We start from the raw sequence: 18,855 nt of genomic DNA, 5'->3' as shown, positions 1-18,855 counted from the left end.
AAATAGTTCCCTCTCATTTGACCATCATGATGCATCTGTGGTTAGAAAATCATTTTACCTTGCACAACTCATTGCACAAGATATATTTTCAAGATCAACAGATGTCCTCACCCCCTTGTGTTGCATACTAATTAGGTCTGTTATAGAATACAGTACTGGGATGTATTTCACTAGACACATCAAGCAATTAGAAAGACTACATGATTCTTAGCTAAAAAGATCAAGGGCTTAAAAGTCCTGAGCTACCAGGAGAGACTGGAAGCTCTGTCCTTGTATTTAGTATCCTACAGACTCCTCATGGACGATATGTGCCTTTCTTATTGAGCCATAAGGGATCCAGTAGTACAAGACCTGTTATACCTTCATAAATCAAACCATCATACAAATACAAAGACCTACTTCTACTTAAATAAATAAGCAATACAAGGTGAAAAGATAGATTTGTCAAGCAGCATATACCCCTGTGTGGAACAAACTTCTTCTCCAAGTTAAGCATTACAATTCATTGTCTCCCTTCTTCAGGGAGGTAGATAATCGAATGGGCATGCCTACATGTACCCTGGTATGACCGTCTTGTCTCTCCCTGAAGAGGAAGGTAAGACCAAGGGTGGTTGATGACAAGGTATTAATGGCCTCCTGGCCCAGTCACCTTGTATTTTCTATGACTCTATGTTTAAACCTGTTGGAGAGATCAGTAATTGCCAGCATGACCTTCACATCCTGCACAATTCCTTCCCAGTTCTGGGAGTACTGCTTGTCTGTGGCAGCTTTGCCAAGGAGGCATGTGCTTGTGTACAGAATATCTACAGTAGCATTTCATTCTCTTTGGTAGCAAACTTCTCCAGGTGTTGCCTCCCTCCATATGGTACATGTACACCTGTGTGTACATTATGCTGTGAGATGGTCATTGTTATGCCCACCCCTTCTTTGTACACCTGTTTATGTGCTATAATTGATACACTGAATAGCCTCACCCCTATTTCTGTACATTACTATGGCCATAGTCTCCTACACCCATATATGCACTGTTTTATCAGCTGATGCTAGTCCTGTACAAAACCTTCTTCCATTTCAGGCTATAACCATGCCTTAGCATGTAGACTTAGAATCTCAATCCACCTGAGGTATGGACTTCACAATTTTCCTGATGTACACAATTGCCTCCACAAACTTGTAAGAAAGTGCCATCCCAGTGTCTTAAGTTCATGACTACACCTACATGACAACATCTACCTCATTGTGACTGACATCCATAGCAGTGACTCATTCTTGTTGATGTACTTTACCAGATGGGCGTCCATCCTAAACTCTATAACACTGTAAATCTGCAAGTCTACATGCTATCTATTGAAATGTCTGTATTCCAAAGTTGTACAAAATGGTGCTAGTACTTTATATAGCTTACTGAGAAGGACTAGTTAGTGGGGCAGCTATGCTAATAAGGTTACATGGTTTCACTATTTCTGAATTACAGCTGTTTGGACACTGCACTGTCCAGATGCAATGATGGTAGCTGTATGTGTTTAAGTGACCACAAGGCATGAAGCCAGTATGCTCTTGCATATATGTATGCTGTGGAGATACAGTTTTGACACTGTGCAGCTTAATGTTGCATGACGCATGATCTAAAATGTGTGTCTTTCCACCCAGGACTACTATTTTGACCTGACTGAGTAGGCATGCCTACATCAGGCACTGTAGAATGCAGAACTCTAGCTTGATGTGCCAGGGAGAGCATAATTTCTTGTTCGTTCTCCACATGGACATTCTAGAGTGCATTTTAGGGCAATATGATGAGCCCTTACTTAAGGTAGTTGCCTGGGGCTAGCATGCCAGAATGGTGAGTGGTACCACTACCATCACCAATTCTTGTTAGTTGTGTCAACATCACTACAGTGACCTGAGGCAGCACCATCCTGACCTCCTTTAAGAGTGGGAGTCAGAGGTTATGGAGGGATAGAATGAGATGTATTCTAACCATTTTTAAATTTTTTTTAATTAGTATTTTTCTGGTATCTTATCTATATTTTGTGTATACTTAGGATTGCATACTTTGTTTTGGAGTGGTGAAGGAGAGAGAATTGAATATGGTTGGATATCATAGATGGCAGGAACAAATCTCCCAGCAACAGGGTATTATAGTGGCACAGGCCAGTCCACTGCATAACTGTGACTGTGTTACTAGCACTCGCATGTAATAATTTTTCCCATTGTGTCATCCTTCTGCAGGTCTTATTGTTGTCGAGAAGGATGCAAGTCCACACCCATCTCACCTCAGTCTGCAACAGCCTAGGTTTCTGGAACTGGGTTACCAGTAGCCACTAGAGATGCATCTTAGCAGGGTAATGATGATTCCCCTTGATGGTAGTGACCTTGAAGGTTCACTAGTACTCAATCTTGCCACTTCTTGGCAGGCGAGGAAAAGTCTCCTCTTTGGAGAGTGGTTTTGAAGGGTCTACTCTTGTTATCCCAGCATCAAATGCAGAGGCTAGTGGTGATTGAGGTGTAGTAGAAGCCAGATGGTCAGTTCATCATCGTGGCATGCCTCTGAGCAGGGCTTATGGAAGTGGGTGACCAGCGAGACCTGCCCATCAGACCACTGGAGGAACAAGCACCTTTAATACTGGCCATCCACAAGAGTATTGCCAGGGTTTGTTCCTTTCTGAGGATTGACAATGCCTAATGCAAGTCTGTTTAACTATGCAGCTCATCACACAGTAACCCTCCCTCCCCATTAAAAATAGCACTGTATATGAATCAAAAACAAGTGAATTATAATACAGCTGCATTTTCTTAATATTCTTCTCAGTTTGGTGTCTGTCTTTTCAGCACTGAGCTGCCCAAAGACTGTAAAAATTAATGGGCTTATTTAGTGTGCATAAATATTAAGATTGTGACTTCTGCTAATCCACCTTTTGCTAATATATAGTTTAGTACATGTGTAGGTATAACATATGCATTTATAGATGTAAGGCTCAACTCTTTCCCATCAAGTTTGGTTACTCCATTTCATATCATACAATTACCTTCTCAGAGTTTTGTACTTTTACTTTACCTATGTCTTCCCTTTAGAAGTTAATTAATTCCCTCCAGTACAGCTGTTTTGAGTGTATGTTTTAACTCCCAGTGGGTGTGACTTGAGCCCTTTAAAAATGAAGTTATCACTTTACAGTTCTAACAAATACTCATTGACAGAGGTCAAATGTCAAAAGAATTGTGTTTGCCATCAGGCATACGTCAAGATAAAATATTCCAATACCTTGTATGTAAGGTTTTGGAATTATTAGTGGAAATATGAACAAGCGATATTTGATGCCTAGAGGCGCAGTAGGAGGTAACTACAGAAATGCCTGAAGGTGTACTCGGCTGTAATGAGTTATCATACAGAATCATTACATATTTCCATTATAATCTGAGGTGATGGTAGAAACTAGCAGCATTTCTGTGGTATGTAGAAATAATACATTTTTTTTTTGTAATTCAGGCTCCTCCATTTTTGTATAACACTTTATTCAGGAACTCGGTTAAGTGCTTTCATCCTTCAATGCAGGGACTTCTTCAGAGCTCAGAGTTCTGAAGAAGTCCCTACATTGAGGGATGAAAGCACTTAACTGAATTCCTGAATAAAGTGTTATACTGTGGCTGGTGTTTTTCCTTCTTTTGGTTATCCAGTTCGTGTGTGCTCATTTCCTCCATTTTCGTCTTAATATATTACTTTTGGGTGCATCTGTGTAGCCTAGAATTGTTCCTTAGTATCTAATGCCAAGTGTTCTTTCAATGACAAAAGGTAGGCCATACCTAAGATTGTTCTTCCAGTTATAAAAGCTAAGACATACCTAGCATCTGTAGTCATTCACATCCTCGTGGGAATTTGCATCTAACTAACAAGCCTTGTTCATTGCTGTCCTCTCAAGAGGTCTCCCTTTACAGGCTTATTACTGGATCTGTATGGTCATCTGTAAGTTAGTGTGCATTTTCAAAAAAGTTTCCTTTATTAGGCACCGCTTTTTTCTACATTACTGCTATTTCATCTTGTAGACATTTTAATAATTTATCTCTTTCTATTTTTTAGTATAAAATATGTTATAAATTTAAATATTTATGTATGATTTTATTCTGGGTGGCCACGGTGGTGCAGTGGTTAGCGTTGCCGCCTCACAGCAAGAGGTTCTCCGGTTCGATTCTCGGCTGGGGTGCCTTCTGTGTGGAGTCTGCATGTCCTCCCTGTGGTTGCGTGGGTTTCCTCAGGGTGCTCCTGTTTCTTCCCACATCTCAAACACATGCAGCAGGTGGATTGGACACTCTAAATTGGCCCTAGATGTCAGTGTGTTTGTGTACCTTCTGTGGAAGGTTGGCCGCCGGGCTGGCAACTCAACACTGTAAAACTCCACTGCCAGTCATGAGCGGACAGATGATCCGCTGTGGCGACCCCTAACTGGGAAAAAGCCGAAAAAAGAAGATGATGTATAATTTTATTCTAATACATAATCATGCCTTCTTTTCTTTTTAAAAAAAATCATTCTGATGGCTTAATTTTTCTTCTTCCTGTATTTTTAGGTCACATATTACACAGTTTTTAATTTGGTAGTTATAACATCTGATTCATAGTTGCCATGTGCACTACTTTTCTTAATATAACTGCAATTAATTATTTTTTCTATTCTTGGCTTCCGCTCCACTCTTTACATTAATCATACCCAAGTCATATTTATCCATACCCAGGTTATCAGCTATTGGCAGGTCTTCTGGCATTTCCTCGTTTAGATGACAAATTTAGGGTTATTAAAACAATGGAAGGATTCCAAAGAATTCACCATGGCACCTATTGACACCAACTCTTTTATAACGCAGTCAGACAATAAATGGGCTATTAGTGGATTTAACTCATTTAGAAATTGTGCTGCATTTCTACACTCTTTATAGAACATATCTTTTTGTAAAGAGAATGTCTGATTTGGCCCTCTGATATGTGGAATTTATATACAGCTACACTATTGACTGATGTTCAGATCACAGCTTTAGTGTCAGAGTTATCCAGCCACTGGGACAGAGAGTGGGACTTTTTAGAGCTGTACTGTAACTTAAAGGTCGGGCGGATGTGCATCTATATTCTATAGGGTCTATATTAGAACATCGAAATCTATAAATAGCAAACGACTTAAAGGTAAAAAATGTCAGACCTCAAACTCGCAATTGTGGGGGGCTGCACCCCCACACTCCCCACTAAATATGCTTACCAACTCCAAGATCACACTACCGTGAGGAAAGGGAAAATATTCCAATCTTCACTGTACTATGATCTCACAAAAAGCATATCGAGGTCTGGCATTTTTGGCCTTTAGCTCATTCGCAATGTATAATTTTTGATGTTCTTGATAGAAACCCTATTCCATAATGCATTTGGCTAGACCCAAGTGATACCTTGGGCATTTACTCATGAGTACATGAAGCCACAGGTGCTGTGCATGCTGGTTGGCAGCCAGTAGTGGAAAATAAGTCAGTGACATCAGTGGTCAAGAATATCAGTTCTTCCGTTCACATACTATTCTTTAAATGTCCCAGGAAGTCCCAGGAATCTTTTACAAGGTGGGGGGGGCTGCTTCTACAGCTTGCCTTACCCATTTATTGACCAAAATTGCAAGGGGGTGCATTTTTGACCCTTGTGCTAAAGCAGCTGCTCTGAAGGGAGTTTATATCACATTCAAATAACAGGATGTTTATAGCAAGGTGGGGGCTGAACCTACATTCATTAACAAAAGTGGGAAGAACTTTGAACAGCTTTTTGAAAATAAAATACCAGAATGTATACATTTGGTTTGTGGTACTTCAACCTGTGGAAGTTGTAAACAGTGCGCATATATTAAGCCAAAAACCCTGGTGTTAGACACCATCCTTAAAAGTAGAATAACATTTTGCAAAGGAAATTGTTCTACCTGCAGAGTAGTTATTTGGCTAAGTGTGACAACTGCTCAGTATATTATGTTGGAAAAACAGAGCATGCGTTTAGGGCTTGCATTTGTGAACATCTGTATGATATCACTACCAAGAAGAACAGTGCCTTGTACAAACACTCTACCAGCTGTAATGGCTTCAAAAAATTATCCTTTGGCATCTTGACCAATAATAAACATTAATGGAAGAGGTGGAGACTGGAAGGGATGGCTGTGCAATAGAAATCTTATGTGGCAATTTAGATTATGTGCTACTCTCTCCCCAGGGCTTAACGATTATGTTTCTGTAGCACCAGTTTTGAATAGGAAGGCTGAAAAACTAAAATTTATTTTATTTATCTGTATTCTTTAAGTTAATGATGTCTTATTTACTGAGTAATAAATAGACTTAGTGTTATATGTATATGTGTTTTTAACATCCTGTATCTTTTTAAAAAAATGTAAATGATGATTCAAAGTTTTTAATTATCCAATGGAAATGCAAGAAGCACAGTATAAAAGAACTGATGACTGGTTTCATGGTTATTCTGATAAAGTCCCCTTAGAGAGATGAACGTGCTTAATCTTGTTGTTAAAATCCCTGATTCTACCATTTTGGATCCAGATTTCCAGATTGTGTAACATAGTGATTTTTGTGGTGTAATAATGTCATAATTAATTAGGATGTTTCATGTCTTCATCATATTTTAGTCGACATATACCTAAAAGATGGCGTTTTCATGATTTATAGTATACACCCTTAGGAAGTGCAGATATATGAACTTTGAGTGTAGATATGTAGACCACATAATTTAGAACCAGGTACTGCAAGAGCAAGTCCCTTCAATGTCACATATTTTACATTCTATCCCTGAATTAGCTACTCAGTACCTGATTTACACCTGAAATATTATTGCAATGTTAGAGGCTGAACAATAATAATTTAAATAAGGTCTTGCTGCAAAAATATCAGGTTGTCCTACTGGCAAGCAAGACTTATACAACAAACTACTCTGACAAAGGTGAATGAATCAAACTGCCACCCATGGAGAAAATTGCAAATGTTTATGCATTTGTATTAACTCTTTGCTTCCTATTTTGTACCAACAGGAATAACTACAGTTTTGACAATGACTACACTAAGCACCATTGCCAGAAAGTCATTACCAAAGGTATCGTATGTGACGGCTATGGATCTTTTTGTATCAGTATGTTTTATATTTGTTTTTGCCGCTTTAATGGAATATGGAACACTGCATTACTTCACTGGTAACAGAAAAGTGAAGAAAGCTAATAAAGTAAAGCAAAACAAGTCGGTAAGTTCTGAGTTTTTATAGTCAAAGTATTTCATCTCATTAATTTGGCATGCTTGCTCTATTATATATTGTTTTAAGATATATTTTCAGGGGTTCACTTGAAATTAAATTTACATTATGGTCCTGAGAGTCGAATTATGATGGTGTTAATTAATGTACATGTTTCTAAAAGTTATACTGATTGCAAAATACTACGTTAAAAAAGTATTTTCAAAAAGTGAAATTCCAAGGCCATAGTACAGCGTGGTATAACTCAAACTCCAGGAAAGAACATTTTCCTCAACAGGAGGACAACATGAAATTCATAAACAAAAGTATTCATTGGAGGGTCAGAATTACAAAGTGTTAGTCAACAGACACATATATAGTCCTGCTTCCAAATAACTTTTCATTGAATGGTAGAGCAGCTATACAATAGAATGGAACTGAAATGTACTGTAACCCCATTCATAATAAGTTCAAAGGAGATTAGTAACCTAATGGCTGGAGAGCCTTTACAAGCCTAGCCATTTTTACCCAGATTTTACCAAATTTTCTTTCACTAAGAGAAAGATAACGAAGGCCATCCAACATTGTTTTGACTATTTTTACAGACTGCCTCTGTCCATAAGGGAGATGCGTGCCCCTCCAAGGATTAATTTGCGATTTCCCATCCATTGGTCTAAATTGCACTTGAAGATGATCAGGGAAGAGCTCCACTTCACATGAATAGGAATCCTGTTCCAGAGGAGGTGCAATCTCTGGAACACATATCAGTCTCTCCAGCATGATCTATATGTGTCAGAAATGAGATTTAGATCTTTAGAGTGGGTAACCCTCATGCAGTTAGTTTTGCAAATGTGCGACATTTCCATCAATGCTGATACAGAGACCGTCTTGTAGGTCAGGCACAGATCACCTCTCAAAAATGGGTAGGAAACTGAATGCAGTGATTATCAGTCTACATATGACATGTTGGTTATACCGTGTAATTTTTCGTGAGAAACCTCTGAGGACACTCCAACTGTTGCAGGTGCCTGGCGAGGTACATGTTAAACGGTGCACTGCACTCGATTATTGATCTGATAAGGACGTGTACAGTGGTGTTATGACATCTTTAAATCTGGATGACACACCCGTACTTATAAGCTGAGCCACATAGAAGGATTTTCTCACCACCATGGACACGTGGTGGTCAAAGATCAGATTACTGCCCGAGTACCTATGTCTCTCACCACTGGGTCCACTTTTAGGGGTGGTGCTATCAGTGTTGTAATTTGCAGGGGCATTTGATATCCCAAAGGGTATTATTATGCATTTCTTCACATTTAGTTTGAGGCCATGGCTCTGACACCAGTCATTAGTCTGCATCAGACCATTCTGTAGGATATCACCATCATTTGGGAAGTCAATGATTGCCCCCAACTTGCAGTCATCAGCACACTTTGTCAGCTAAAGACCATCTACATTTGCCTTGACATCTGAGAAATATATCCCAAACAAGAGGGGGCCCAGCACTGACTCCTGTGGTACTCCACTGGTGACTAGTCTCTTGCTGGATATAGATTCCACACATTAGCAGCATGTGTCCTAGCCATGAGCCATTTGACTATCCATCTGGTGACATAGAGGTTTATGCCCAGATTTGTGAGTTTATCTATAGTACCCTTGTGGAGCTTGTGTCAAATGCCTTGACCAGGTCAAGGTAGTTGATATGCACAGTCTTACCCTCATCCATGGCCTTGGTGACCTTTTCAAAGAAATCCACCAAACTGATCATGCAGGACTTGTCCGTGATGAAGCTGAACTAGGTTGGGTCTAGAGTCTGGAGATTTCCTATGTCATTGTTTATCAGATCCATGATTATCCTTTCCATAGCCTTGCATGTGAGGCTAGTCAGACTTATGCGTCTATATCACGTTATTGAAATCTTACTGCATCGAATCACTAAAGGTCGAACTCTAGTGATCGATGTAGTAAAACATCGAATAATGTTAAAAAAAAAACAAACAAAAATAAAAACTAACTAGCGTAGGCAGGGGGCAAGCCCCCCTGCACCTCCCACACCCCCTTACTTAAATATTCTAACTCCGAGACCGCAGTACATTGAGGTAAATGGAAATCTCCCCCTGTGGAGATTTCCATTTACCTGCACGATGTTCTACGCTTTCGATGTGGTGCCGACAATATCAGCTTTAATATTGTCGGTTTTCGACATCGTGAAGTAGACCCAGACTTATGGGTTAGTAGTTTCCTGTGTCAGTTGATGGTTGCCCCTTATACAGAGGGATGACTGTTGCTATTCTCCACTGTACTGGGACAAAGTCTGCCTGGAGACTGTGGTTAAATAGAGATCTGAGTGGGTCTGACAGGTAATGTTTCAAGCTATTTAATAGGCACTAATTCCATCAGGGACCATTGATGCCGTGTTTCTAGCTTTAGAGAGCACAGTGATGACCTTTTCTTTTGTGATAAAAGGCAAAGGGGTGGTAGGGAGTATTTCATGGGGAGTGAGCGGAGGTGGTGAGGGGGTGAAATTTAAGCTGAATGTATCTGTCAGCAGGTTTGCTATTTCTTCTGGTTGAGTATAGGTAGTGCCATCTTCAGCTAGCTCAGTGCATTGCTGAGTGTTTCTCTTAAGATTTTGGACATAACTAACAAATCCTTTGCAGTTATCCTCTGCATGGGAGGCTATTTTAGTCTCGCATTTATCTTTTGAAGACTTGACTAGTTCCTTGATTTGCCTGTTGAGACTAATGAAGGATTTTTTTCTCTGTTATGTACCCTCCCACTTACTTCTAGACAGGACTTTATTCCTTCTGTTTTATATTCTGTTTATGCCAGGGTCCCCTAGGGTGGCTTGTTCTTCTGGCTAGACTTGGGTTTAGTTTGATCAAGTACTGCCATTTCTATGTTGTTATTTAAGTAGTTGTACAGGACATTTGTGTATACTTCTGCAGAGGCCTCCATTTTTTCGGGGTTAGGGGGAGCTTTAAAATTACCTATGCTATCAATTAATAGAAGGTCATTTGCCTTGGTAGATTTCTTTAGGGTCTTATGGTTTGATGGGGGTTCTACCATTACATTTATTTCAAAAGAGACTGATTTATAACCAGTCTTACCAATGAGGACATTACACTGTGGGTGCAGTGCTCTCCCACGTTTGTAAGTACTATGTCAGGAATATTTGAGCCCCTAGGGGGAGTGCAGACCAGCTCTTCCTTTCATTTTTTTTCTTTTTCAGAGGGTGCCTGTTTGTAGCCTTCAACTGCTGGGGTGCTTTCCACAGCTTTGAACCATGTCTCTGTAACTGTACCAGCATCAGCATTCTCCAGGCTGAGGAGAGCTTCCAGGGAGTGAAACTTCTTGTTTGTTAATACTCCTAGCATTGAGCAGTAGTACCTTCAGCTTGGCATTAGAAGAATTTGTTACATTGGTAGGTCTGTTGGTTTTTCACAATAGTAAAGAGTCCATTATCCAAACTAATTGGGACCTAGCTAGGGTAGTTCAGATAATCAAATTGTTCGGATAATCAAACATATAATTGAACAGGATAAAAAACTTCTAGTCCTTTTTTCTGCATGCAGGAATACACTTTTCAACCATTCAGTGATTCCAGTAGACATTAAAGAATATTTTTCACACATGAGATGGCTGCAAGCTCAAATACATGCTCAACAAAATATGTATAACATTTACATATTCAGACTTTATGATTTTTCCTACCTAAAAACTTTGGAAGTCTGGTTCCGATAATTGACATTTTGGATCATCGACGTTTGCATATTTCACTCTCTACTGTACCTAAAAAAGGCACTATGGAGGTGGACAATGCCTTGGCCAGTATTCAAAATCCTAGCAGCGAGAGGTGCAAACCATCTCTAGCAAACAGCATAGTCTGTTGATCATGTCATCCCAGGTTGACAAATACTGGAGGCCCTCAGAATGGCACCAGTGGCTACTGCAATTATTGAAGTCAGTCATTTTCTGTTTGTATTATGGTATCATTCTTGGTGAGGGTAGATTGCTGCTCATTGAGAGGCTCATACCCACCTGCAACACATATTTAGAGAGGTCCATCATGTCTCTCTTCATATAATCCAAGGGGATATACCTCCATCATTCACAACCACATAGACTATGACTGAGTCATATTGGTACCTGTGGTTGAGTGGCCTGAGTGCCTGCATGATCTGGCAAATCATGACCCCTGACAGGCAACTGACTGTAACCATCTGCTTATCCAACCTGTTGAGGGAGGCATCCATGTGTCTCATAATGGAGTCTCCTATGACCAAGATCTTTGAATGTGAGGTGTTTCACCTCTGAGGCTTACTTGTGGAGGCACTGTGATGTGCATTTTTATGTATAATGGTTGGTGTTGACTTAGTTTTGTTTGCACATGGTCTTTGAAGGCAGCATATGGTAGGCCTCTGAGGTTTTTATACGTTACTTGTGAGTACCTCCACATATGTGGGTTTCTGTGTTAAGACCTTATTTAGTGAGGGAAATGATGTGCATGTGCTGACAACCTGGTTGTCATTTGATTTTAGGTATATGACAGTTGTCTCAATTTTCATAATGTAACTACATCTCTCACATGTGTTTGTTTCAAGATTAAGTGGTTGTCAGTGTACATGAGATAATTGCTATGCTGCCTCAGGATGCCCATGTCCACCAGGCTGGCCACAGAGATAGCGGGAAAGTTCCTCTCTATGGCTTTAGTTTTTTACCATGGGCTTAACCAGGGAGAAGAACTGGGAGATTTAACTGGACTGGGATGATAGTACATGGACAATGAATGGCTGTTATAAACCTACAGCGATCCAACAAGGTGATGCTGCTTTGCATGCAACGCAGATGCTCCTAGACCAGCAGGGGACTGGAGAAGGTTGCAGAGATAGTTATTCGAAGAGAAATTTTAACTTGATAGCATCTGTGTCTGTACAGGACACTGCTAACTGCCGCTGTGCAGAAAGCAGCTTAGTGCAAACACCGGGCTTATACAAAATCAGGAAAACATGTTTTACAACAGCAAGGCCTACAGACCAATCAGGAACATACACATTACGCTTTCAGCCAGTAGCCCCCAACTCGGGTATGTTTGCTAGAGCAAGAGTTCAATCAGAAAACTCTCTTAATGTAAAACTGCTGGCTTTGGGATTCAGGTGCAGGGAAACCACACAGTCTTGACACTAATGTCTTGTAAAACTAGCAGACACAATGTAATTAAGAACTACTGCAGCAGTGGAAACCATTCAGTTTTGAAACTATGCTATAGTGCTAGAAATGTAACAATACAGGATTCTTAGCAGAAGTGCAAAATTATACTTATTTGCCTTTTTTTTTTTTTTTTAGTGGATGGCTTTAGGTGCTGCAGATTCTCTGTAACTCTCTGGCAAAGTAGTCAAACCAAGAGCAGCTCTGAAGAATTGAGCCAGCAGCTCTGAGGAATTGAGCTAGGAGACATGCAAGGATACACATCATGGGGATAGTATGCATTGGCAATCACAGTAACAGAGATGAGGTTGCGGCGATTATATTATAGAGATGTCTGTGTAGGAGCATGGGTGTCTTTATCCCACTGCTGACCACTGCCCCTATATATATATATATATATATATATATATATATATATATATATATGTGTGTGTGTGTGTATAAAATTCTAGTGTTTTATTGGGTACCTCTTCATTTATGGCCAAAGTTTGATCTCCCCTAATCATGGTAGGAGTGAAATCAACTGATAGGATGTGTTTCGTATTCACTTCTGTTGTGCCATCTTGGAGTAGGTTCAAATTTCATTGGTTTGATACTGAGTGATGAATGATGAATTGAACAAGTCTTTAATACCCAAACTTCTTTGTTTCTAAAATCTATATACTTTTACTTTAAGCAATTTGTAAATCAGATTGGATGTCTGAATGAAGGAGACAGAGACTGAATGCTGCTACTGATTATAAAAATAACTATCTTATTAATTTCTTTTTTTTTTCATTCATAGATTTTATATACTTTAAAACATAATTCAAAGAGTTTTGGAAAAACAGAAGGAATTGCATATAAATGCATTCCTTTTTTCCTATCTATTTTGCGGTTGAATTATTTACTATATATTAGACATACTTTAGTAGATTTCTCTAATGTTGCTGATTTCGTCTTAATGAGTAAATTATTAATACAAATAAAATATATCAGTTTTATATTTATTTAAGCATACGGCATACTTCTTGAGCACCTCTTTGTTTTATATTACTTTCTTTCTAGTGCCATTCCCGGTTTCATTCACTGTACAGCTGGATTCCAAATTTGCACGTATAGCAAAGTACTACTCCAGCTTTATAAGAGAAGTACCAGCAAAGGCAGTTCTGAAAACTTGCTTATGTACCTCCCCATGTAATGTATGTCAGTGAGGAAGAAGCATATAAGCCACTGGGGCAGTTCCAGTCATACCCCTGATTCCACAACAGTCCAAGGAATCAAAACTCCAGAGAGTGTGGATAGAAGAAGCACAGTGTGAATTCCATCCTCCTTGTCTACTTCCCACGCACGCACGCACATACACATGCATGCATGTGCACACACACACACACACACACACACACACACACACACACACACACACACACACACACACACACACACTCACTCACACACTCACTCACTCACCACTCACACACTCACTCACTCACTCACACATGCACACACGCACACTCACACACACACACACACACACACACACACACACACACACACACACACACACACTCTCTCTCTCTCTTTCTCTTTAAATGGGTACAAACGTAAGATAAAGTATGGCAATTGCTACACTGTCTCAGGAGATGTTCATACATATATACTAGGCTAACGACCACCAGTGCCTTTATAAGCCTGGGTTGTACAACCCAACCCTATTGTGTCCCTATATATTATGACCATCTATTAAGAAGAGGTATATTAGTTAGGAAGTTTCTAAAGGTTATATGTGGGGTATATTAGTTTGAGCATAGTTACTGTTTGCCTTTCTCTGTCAGAAGCATGAGGGCCAGGCCTAGGGTGAATTTCCAATTTCCCAACCATTGGTCAAGGTTATATTTAAATAGGGTTAGGGACTGACTGTGCATCATATGGATGAGGAGCATATGCCATAGTATGGGGATCCTTTCAGGCACACATCTGTCTCACCAACATAGCTTATGTATGTTGCAAGCAAAATTTAAATCCTTGGTTCTAGTGGTTTTGATGCTCTGATGTAGGAGATTGAATACAGAGATAGGGCTTTAAGATGATATCTACAAGACAGTGTGTTTATACCCTGGATTCTACTGGTAAGGAAACTTTGTGGGTGTTCCAACTGTTGGAAAAAAAGTAAATAATGCACATCAACGAAGAGTAATTAAAAAGTGTACAACCATGACTTTACTTATTTATGATTATGTCATTTATTTGGATGCAGTTTTGTTTTTGAACAGCATTCATCAAAATCAAATTTGAGTGAAAAAAGGCCGTCGTATTTTTAGTGCAGTTCTGAGATGTTACTGCTTTCCTAGAGCTGGTGTGACCTTGGCATTGATTATATAAGTAAGCAGGAGTTGTGGCAGTGAAAACCTAAGATGGAAAGTTTGAGGGGGGTGGTGGTTGATCATAGGGGATGATGTTCCTGTGACTCAAAACCTAGGATGCATCATCCATGCAACACATGCACGGTCCTACCATTTCACCCCTTCCCTGTAGCCTGTCATTACACTGCCTACCAGGCCATCAACATGGGCTTGGACCAAGCTATGAGCAACAGTCGATCAGCTCATATGGCATCCTTTCAGAGTACGTGCACACACACACACACACACACACACACACACACACACACACACACACACACACACACATGCACACAATCCTGAAGTTCTGTCTCTTTAATTCTACAGATATTACTGAGCCCTGACTTTGAAACCCAGCATGGTGGACACTACTGTTGGTCACACTGTGGCAGCTCCACACTAACACAACTTGAGGATGTGATCCCCGACTTCTCACGACTTCAGAGTGAACATGGCTAACATGTTCTCCTTCCATGATCCTGCATTGTTATATTGTTGCAGTTGCCTGTCAGTGTCCTCCACCTGTGAATGTGATGACGGTGGTGTCCTGTTCATCCCTAATCTGTATGGGTATAATGATGTGTGATGCACTGAGTGGCAAGTCTGTGACTGCCCTGGCTGTGATACTGTGATATTGCTTACTGGGTTATGGCATATACTTGTAGACCAGTTTGGCAGTGCTGCAATGTATTGCAGTTGTCTATGTCCCAGCTGTGGTATGGCTGGTGCATGTTTCTTCCCTGACTGCCCCCCCCACTCTTCTGCTTATGCCCTAACAGGTATGGTAGGCCCTGTTATGATGTACACCAGATGCTCCAGCTGTTTGCACAATGCCATGTTATGCATCATGGCACACAACAAACATCTTTCTGCCTATATCTGGGCTGCATTACATCCTCCCTTTGGGTTTCCAAGCATTAGACATATCCCTTCAGTAGACCAGACTCATGCTCCATTGCATTTCAAGTTTCCACTTCAGCAGCGCTGTAGACCATTTCCAGTATGGCTGTGGCAGGGGGACTGAATGGGAGTCATTAAGCCAGGCTGTACTATATACACAGCATTGCTTGCAACACACAACACGCAGAATATTATATCATAGGATCATATGAGATTACTACACTATTGACCCAGAGGTCATTTCAAGCCTAGCTATTTCATCCCAATGTAATATGATAGAAATGCTAGTCAATACCCAAGATTGCATTTAGTAATGACTGCCAATGTCCAGGAGGGTTGTGGACACTATCCTCAGTAAGAATTTACAGTGCCTCATCCACTTATCCAGGTTCCTCTTGAACAGTGTCATAGAGGTGCTCTGTTTTACATGAATTAGTAGCCTATTCCACAGACGTGGCAGTTGCTCGGAAACAAATCTGTCCCTCCAGCATGCCGTATTTAAGTTGCAGGCCATAATTAGGTCCCTGGAGCAGGTTGCTGTAGTCCTGTTTGATTTACGGATATGCAGCAAGTTCATTAGGTTTGAGTCTGAGATTGCTCTGTAAGCCAGGCATAAGTCTCCCCAAGAAGTCTATATAATACATAGTATAGTGACAGGGACTTTAGTCGGTCTGTGTAAGGCACGTGCTGGAATCCCTTGATATCCTTTGTTAGAAACCCCTGAGGTCTCTCCAATTGCTGCAGGTGCTTTGTACGGCACATGCCAAATGGAGCATTAAACTCAATTATGGGCGAGATTAGTGCCAAGTATAGAGGGATTATAACCTTTTTTGCTTTAGAGATGATGCCTTCACTAATTAAGTGTGCTATGTAGAAAGCCTTCCTTACTACAATAGACACATAGTGATCAAAGTTAAGGTCGCAGTCAACTTGTGAACCCAGATCCCTTACCACTTTGTGGGTACTTAGGATATTGTTGTTGATTTAATAGTGTAAGGAGACATGGTTTATGCTGAAGGGAATGATGATGCATTAGTTTGTATTCAAGTTTGAGACTGTGACTAAGACACCAGTTGTTGGTCTGCATAAGACCCTCCTGGAGTATACTGACATTATTTGGGGATTCAGTACTTGAATGCAGTTTACAGTCATCCGCAGACTTGGTCACCCATTAGTTTTGACCTGAACTTCTGAGAAATATATACCAAACAGTAGGGGGCCGAGCACTGACCCCTGTGGCACCCCGCTGGTGACAGATCTGCTGGTTGATGTGGAGTCATCCATTTTGATAGTGTGTGTCTGGTTTGTGAGCCAGTTGGCAACCCGTCTTACAACAAAGGGGTTTACACTCAATTTGCTAATTTTATTTGTGTGGGATTGTGTTGAAAACCTTTGCCAAGTTGACGTATGTTGTGTGCACAGATTTTCCATCATCAATGGCCTTGGTCACATTTTCAAAGAAATTCACCAGATATAACAGGCAAGATTTGCCTTTGAAGAAGCTGAATTGGGTGGGATCCATGGTTTGAAGGTTGCCTATGTCTTTGAGTTCCATAATGATATATTCCATGGCCTTACATATGAGGCTGGTCAGGCTTATGGGTCTAAAGTTCCTCTGGGTCTGTTGCTAAGCCACCTTTGTGGAGAGGAATAACTTGCTGTTCTCCATTTTGCAGGTACAAAGCTTGTGGTTAGGATTTGACTGAGAAGGGTACTTAAAGGTGATGTTGGTTCATATTTTAGCCTGTTTGGAAGACAGTCTGAGATGCCACCTGGTCCCATAAAGGCTGTGTTTTTTGCCTTGGACAAGGCTTTGATGACCTGCCCATCAGATATGTAGGGTGGGAGGGAGTTTGAGGGAAGGCTTGTGTATAGTTTGGAGGGAATAAGGGAGTGAAAATTTCACCAAACTTATCCACTATCAGGTTTGCTATCTCTGTGGGGTCAGTGTGTGTGGTACCGTTGGTCACTAGTTCTGCACATGCTTGAGTCCTACCTTTTAAGCTACCAACATAGCTATAAAAGGCTTTATGGTTGTCCTTGGCTGTGCTTGCTATTTTTTTCTCAAAGAAGCCTTTAGAGGATTTGACAAGTAGTATTGTTTCCCTAGTGAAGCTGAGGAAGGTGCTTTTCCATTGTTGTGGCCTCGCCTTTGTTTTCTTGGACAGCAACTTTTTGTGTTTATTGTAAAGTTTGTTGATGCTGGATGTCCACTATGGAGGTTTGTTTTTACTTGGGGCTCTGGCTTTAATTCTTTCTGGTACAGCTGAGTCTATACACTTATGCAAGTGATTGTGCAGGGCTTAAGTGTAAGCTTCGGTGCAGTTACCACTTCCAGCTGAGAGTAGGTCTTGGAATGCATTTTTACCTTAATGTAGGAGGGTATAGTTTGCCTTGGTGAAGTTTTTTTCATCTGATTTTGCCCTTTGTGAGTTCTGGTGTTAGTGGCAGCTCGATGGTGACTAATTTGAGATCAGATTTAACTAATGAAGGTCCGACAGTTGCGGCAGTGTCTGTTTGACATGTTAGTGAAGACCAGATCTAATATGCTTGTTCCTCTTGTTGGGGTATGAACAATTTGTTCCAGGGCATTTGAGCTAAAAAAAATCAAGGAAGTTCTTTTGCACTAGTGACTTAGGGCTAGAGTAGGTTTCCCAGTTGTTGGTGGGATAATTGAAATCCCCCATAACCAGAGTGTTCAGTAATATTTGTATTGTCTCCAGTTTGGTCAACTAGGATTCATGTGCGTAATGGACCATGGAAGGGGATCTATAACTGTCTATGACTTGAATGAGGGACATACCCATCGTAACTGGAACTTGGAGTAACTCCATGGAGTTGTCCAGCCTAACTAGATGGGAGGTGAATTTATGTCTAATATAGACAGAAACATTGCCTCCTTTGGTTATCACATGTTCATTTTGTGGTCTGAAAGTGTGGAAGGCATTGTAGCCTTGCAAAGTCAGGGTACTCTCTGAGACCTTGAGCCAGGTTTCTATGACTGCACAGACATCTACACCTTTCAGTGATAGAAGTGCTTCCAGGGTGTGCAGTTTTTGGTTTAAACTCCTAGCATTTAGCAGAATGACCCTTATTTTGTTATGATTTGCAAATTTCACATCGGTAAGT

The 18,855-nt window shown here is 40.5% G+C and overlaps 1 protein-coding gene across 2 annotated transcripts in view; it reads left to right on the top strand.

The window, feature by feature from the left end:
• Positions 1-18,855, top strand: part of GABRG1 (gamma-aminobutyric acid type A receptor subunit gamma1) — a 734,122-nt gene that overhangs the window by 650,195 nt on the left and 65,072 nt on the right. The window contains exon 8 of one of the 2 annotated variants that reach the window (XM_044061399.1): positions 7,041-7,102. In XM_044061399.1, the coding sequence (XP_043917334.1) occupies positions 7,041-7,102 (62 nt within the window). Of the gene's footprint in view, positions 1-7,040; positions 7,247-18,855 lie in introns of both variants that reach the window. The other variant, XM_044061398.1, reaches the window with a different exon arrangement.

The sequence above is a fragment of the Protopterus annectens genome, chromosome 2.part0 (genome assembly GCF_019279795.1).
Source record: "Protopterus annectens isolate FY-2018-M chromosome 2.part0, PAN1.0, whole genome shotgun sequence".
NCBI lineage: Eukaryota > Metazoa > Chordata > Ceratodontiformes > Protopteridae > Protopterus > Protopterus annectens.
Note: the sequence above shows the minus strand (reverse complement) of the source record. Positions and strands in the feature narration are given on the sequence as shown.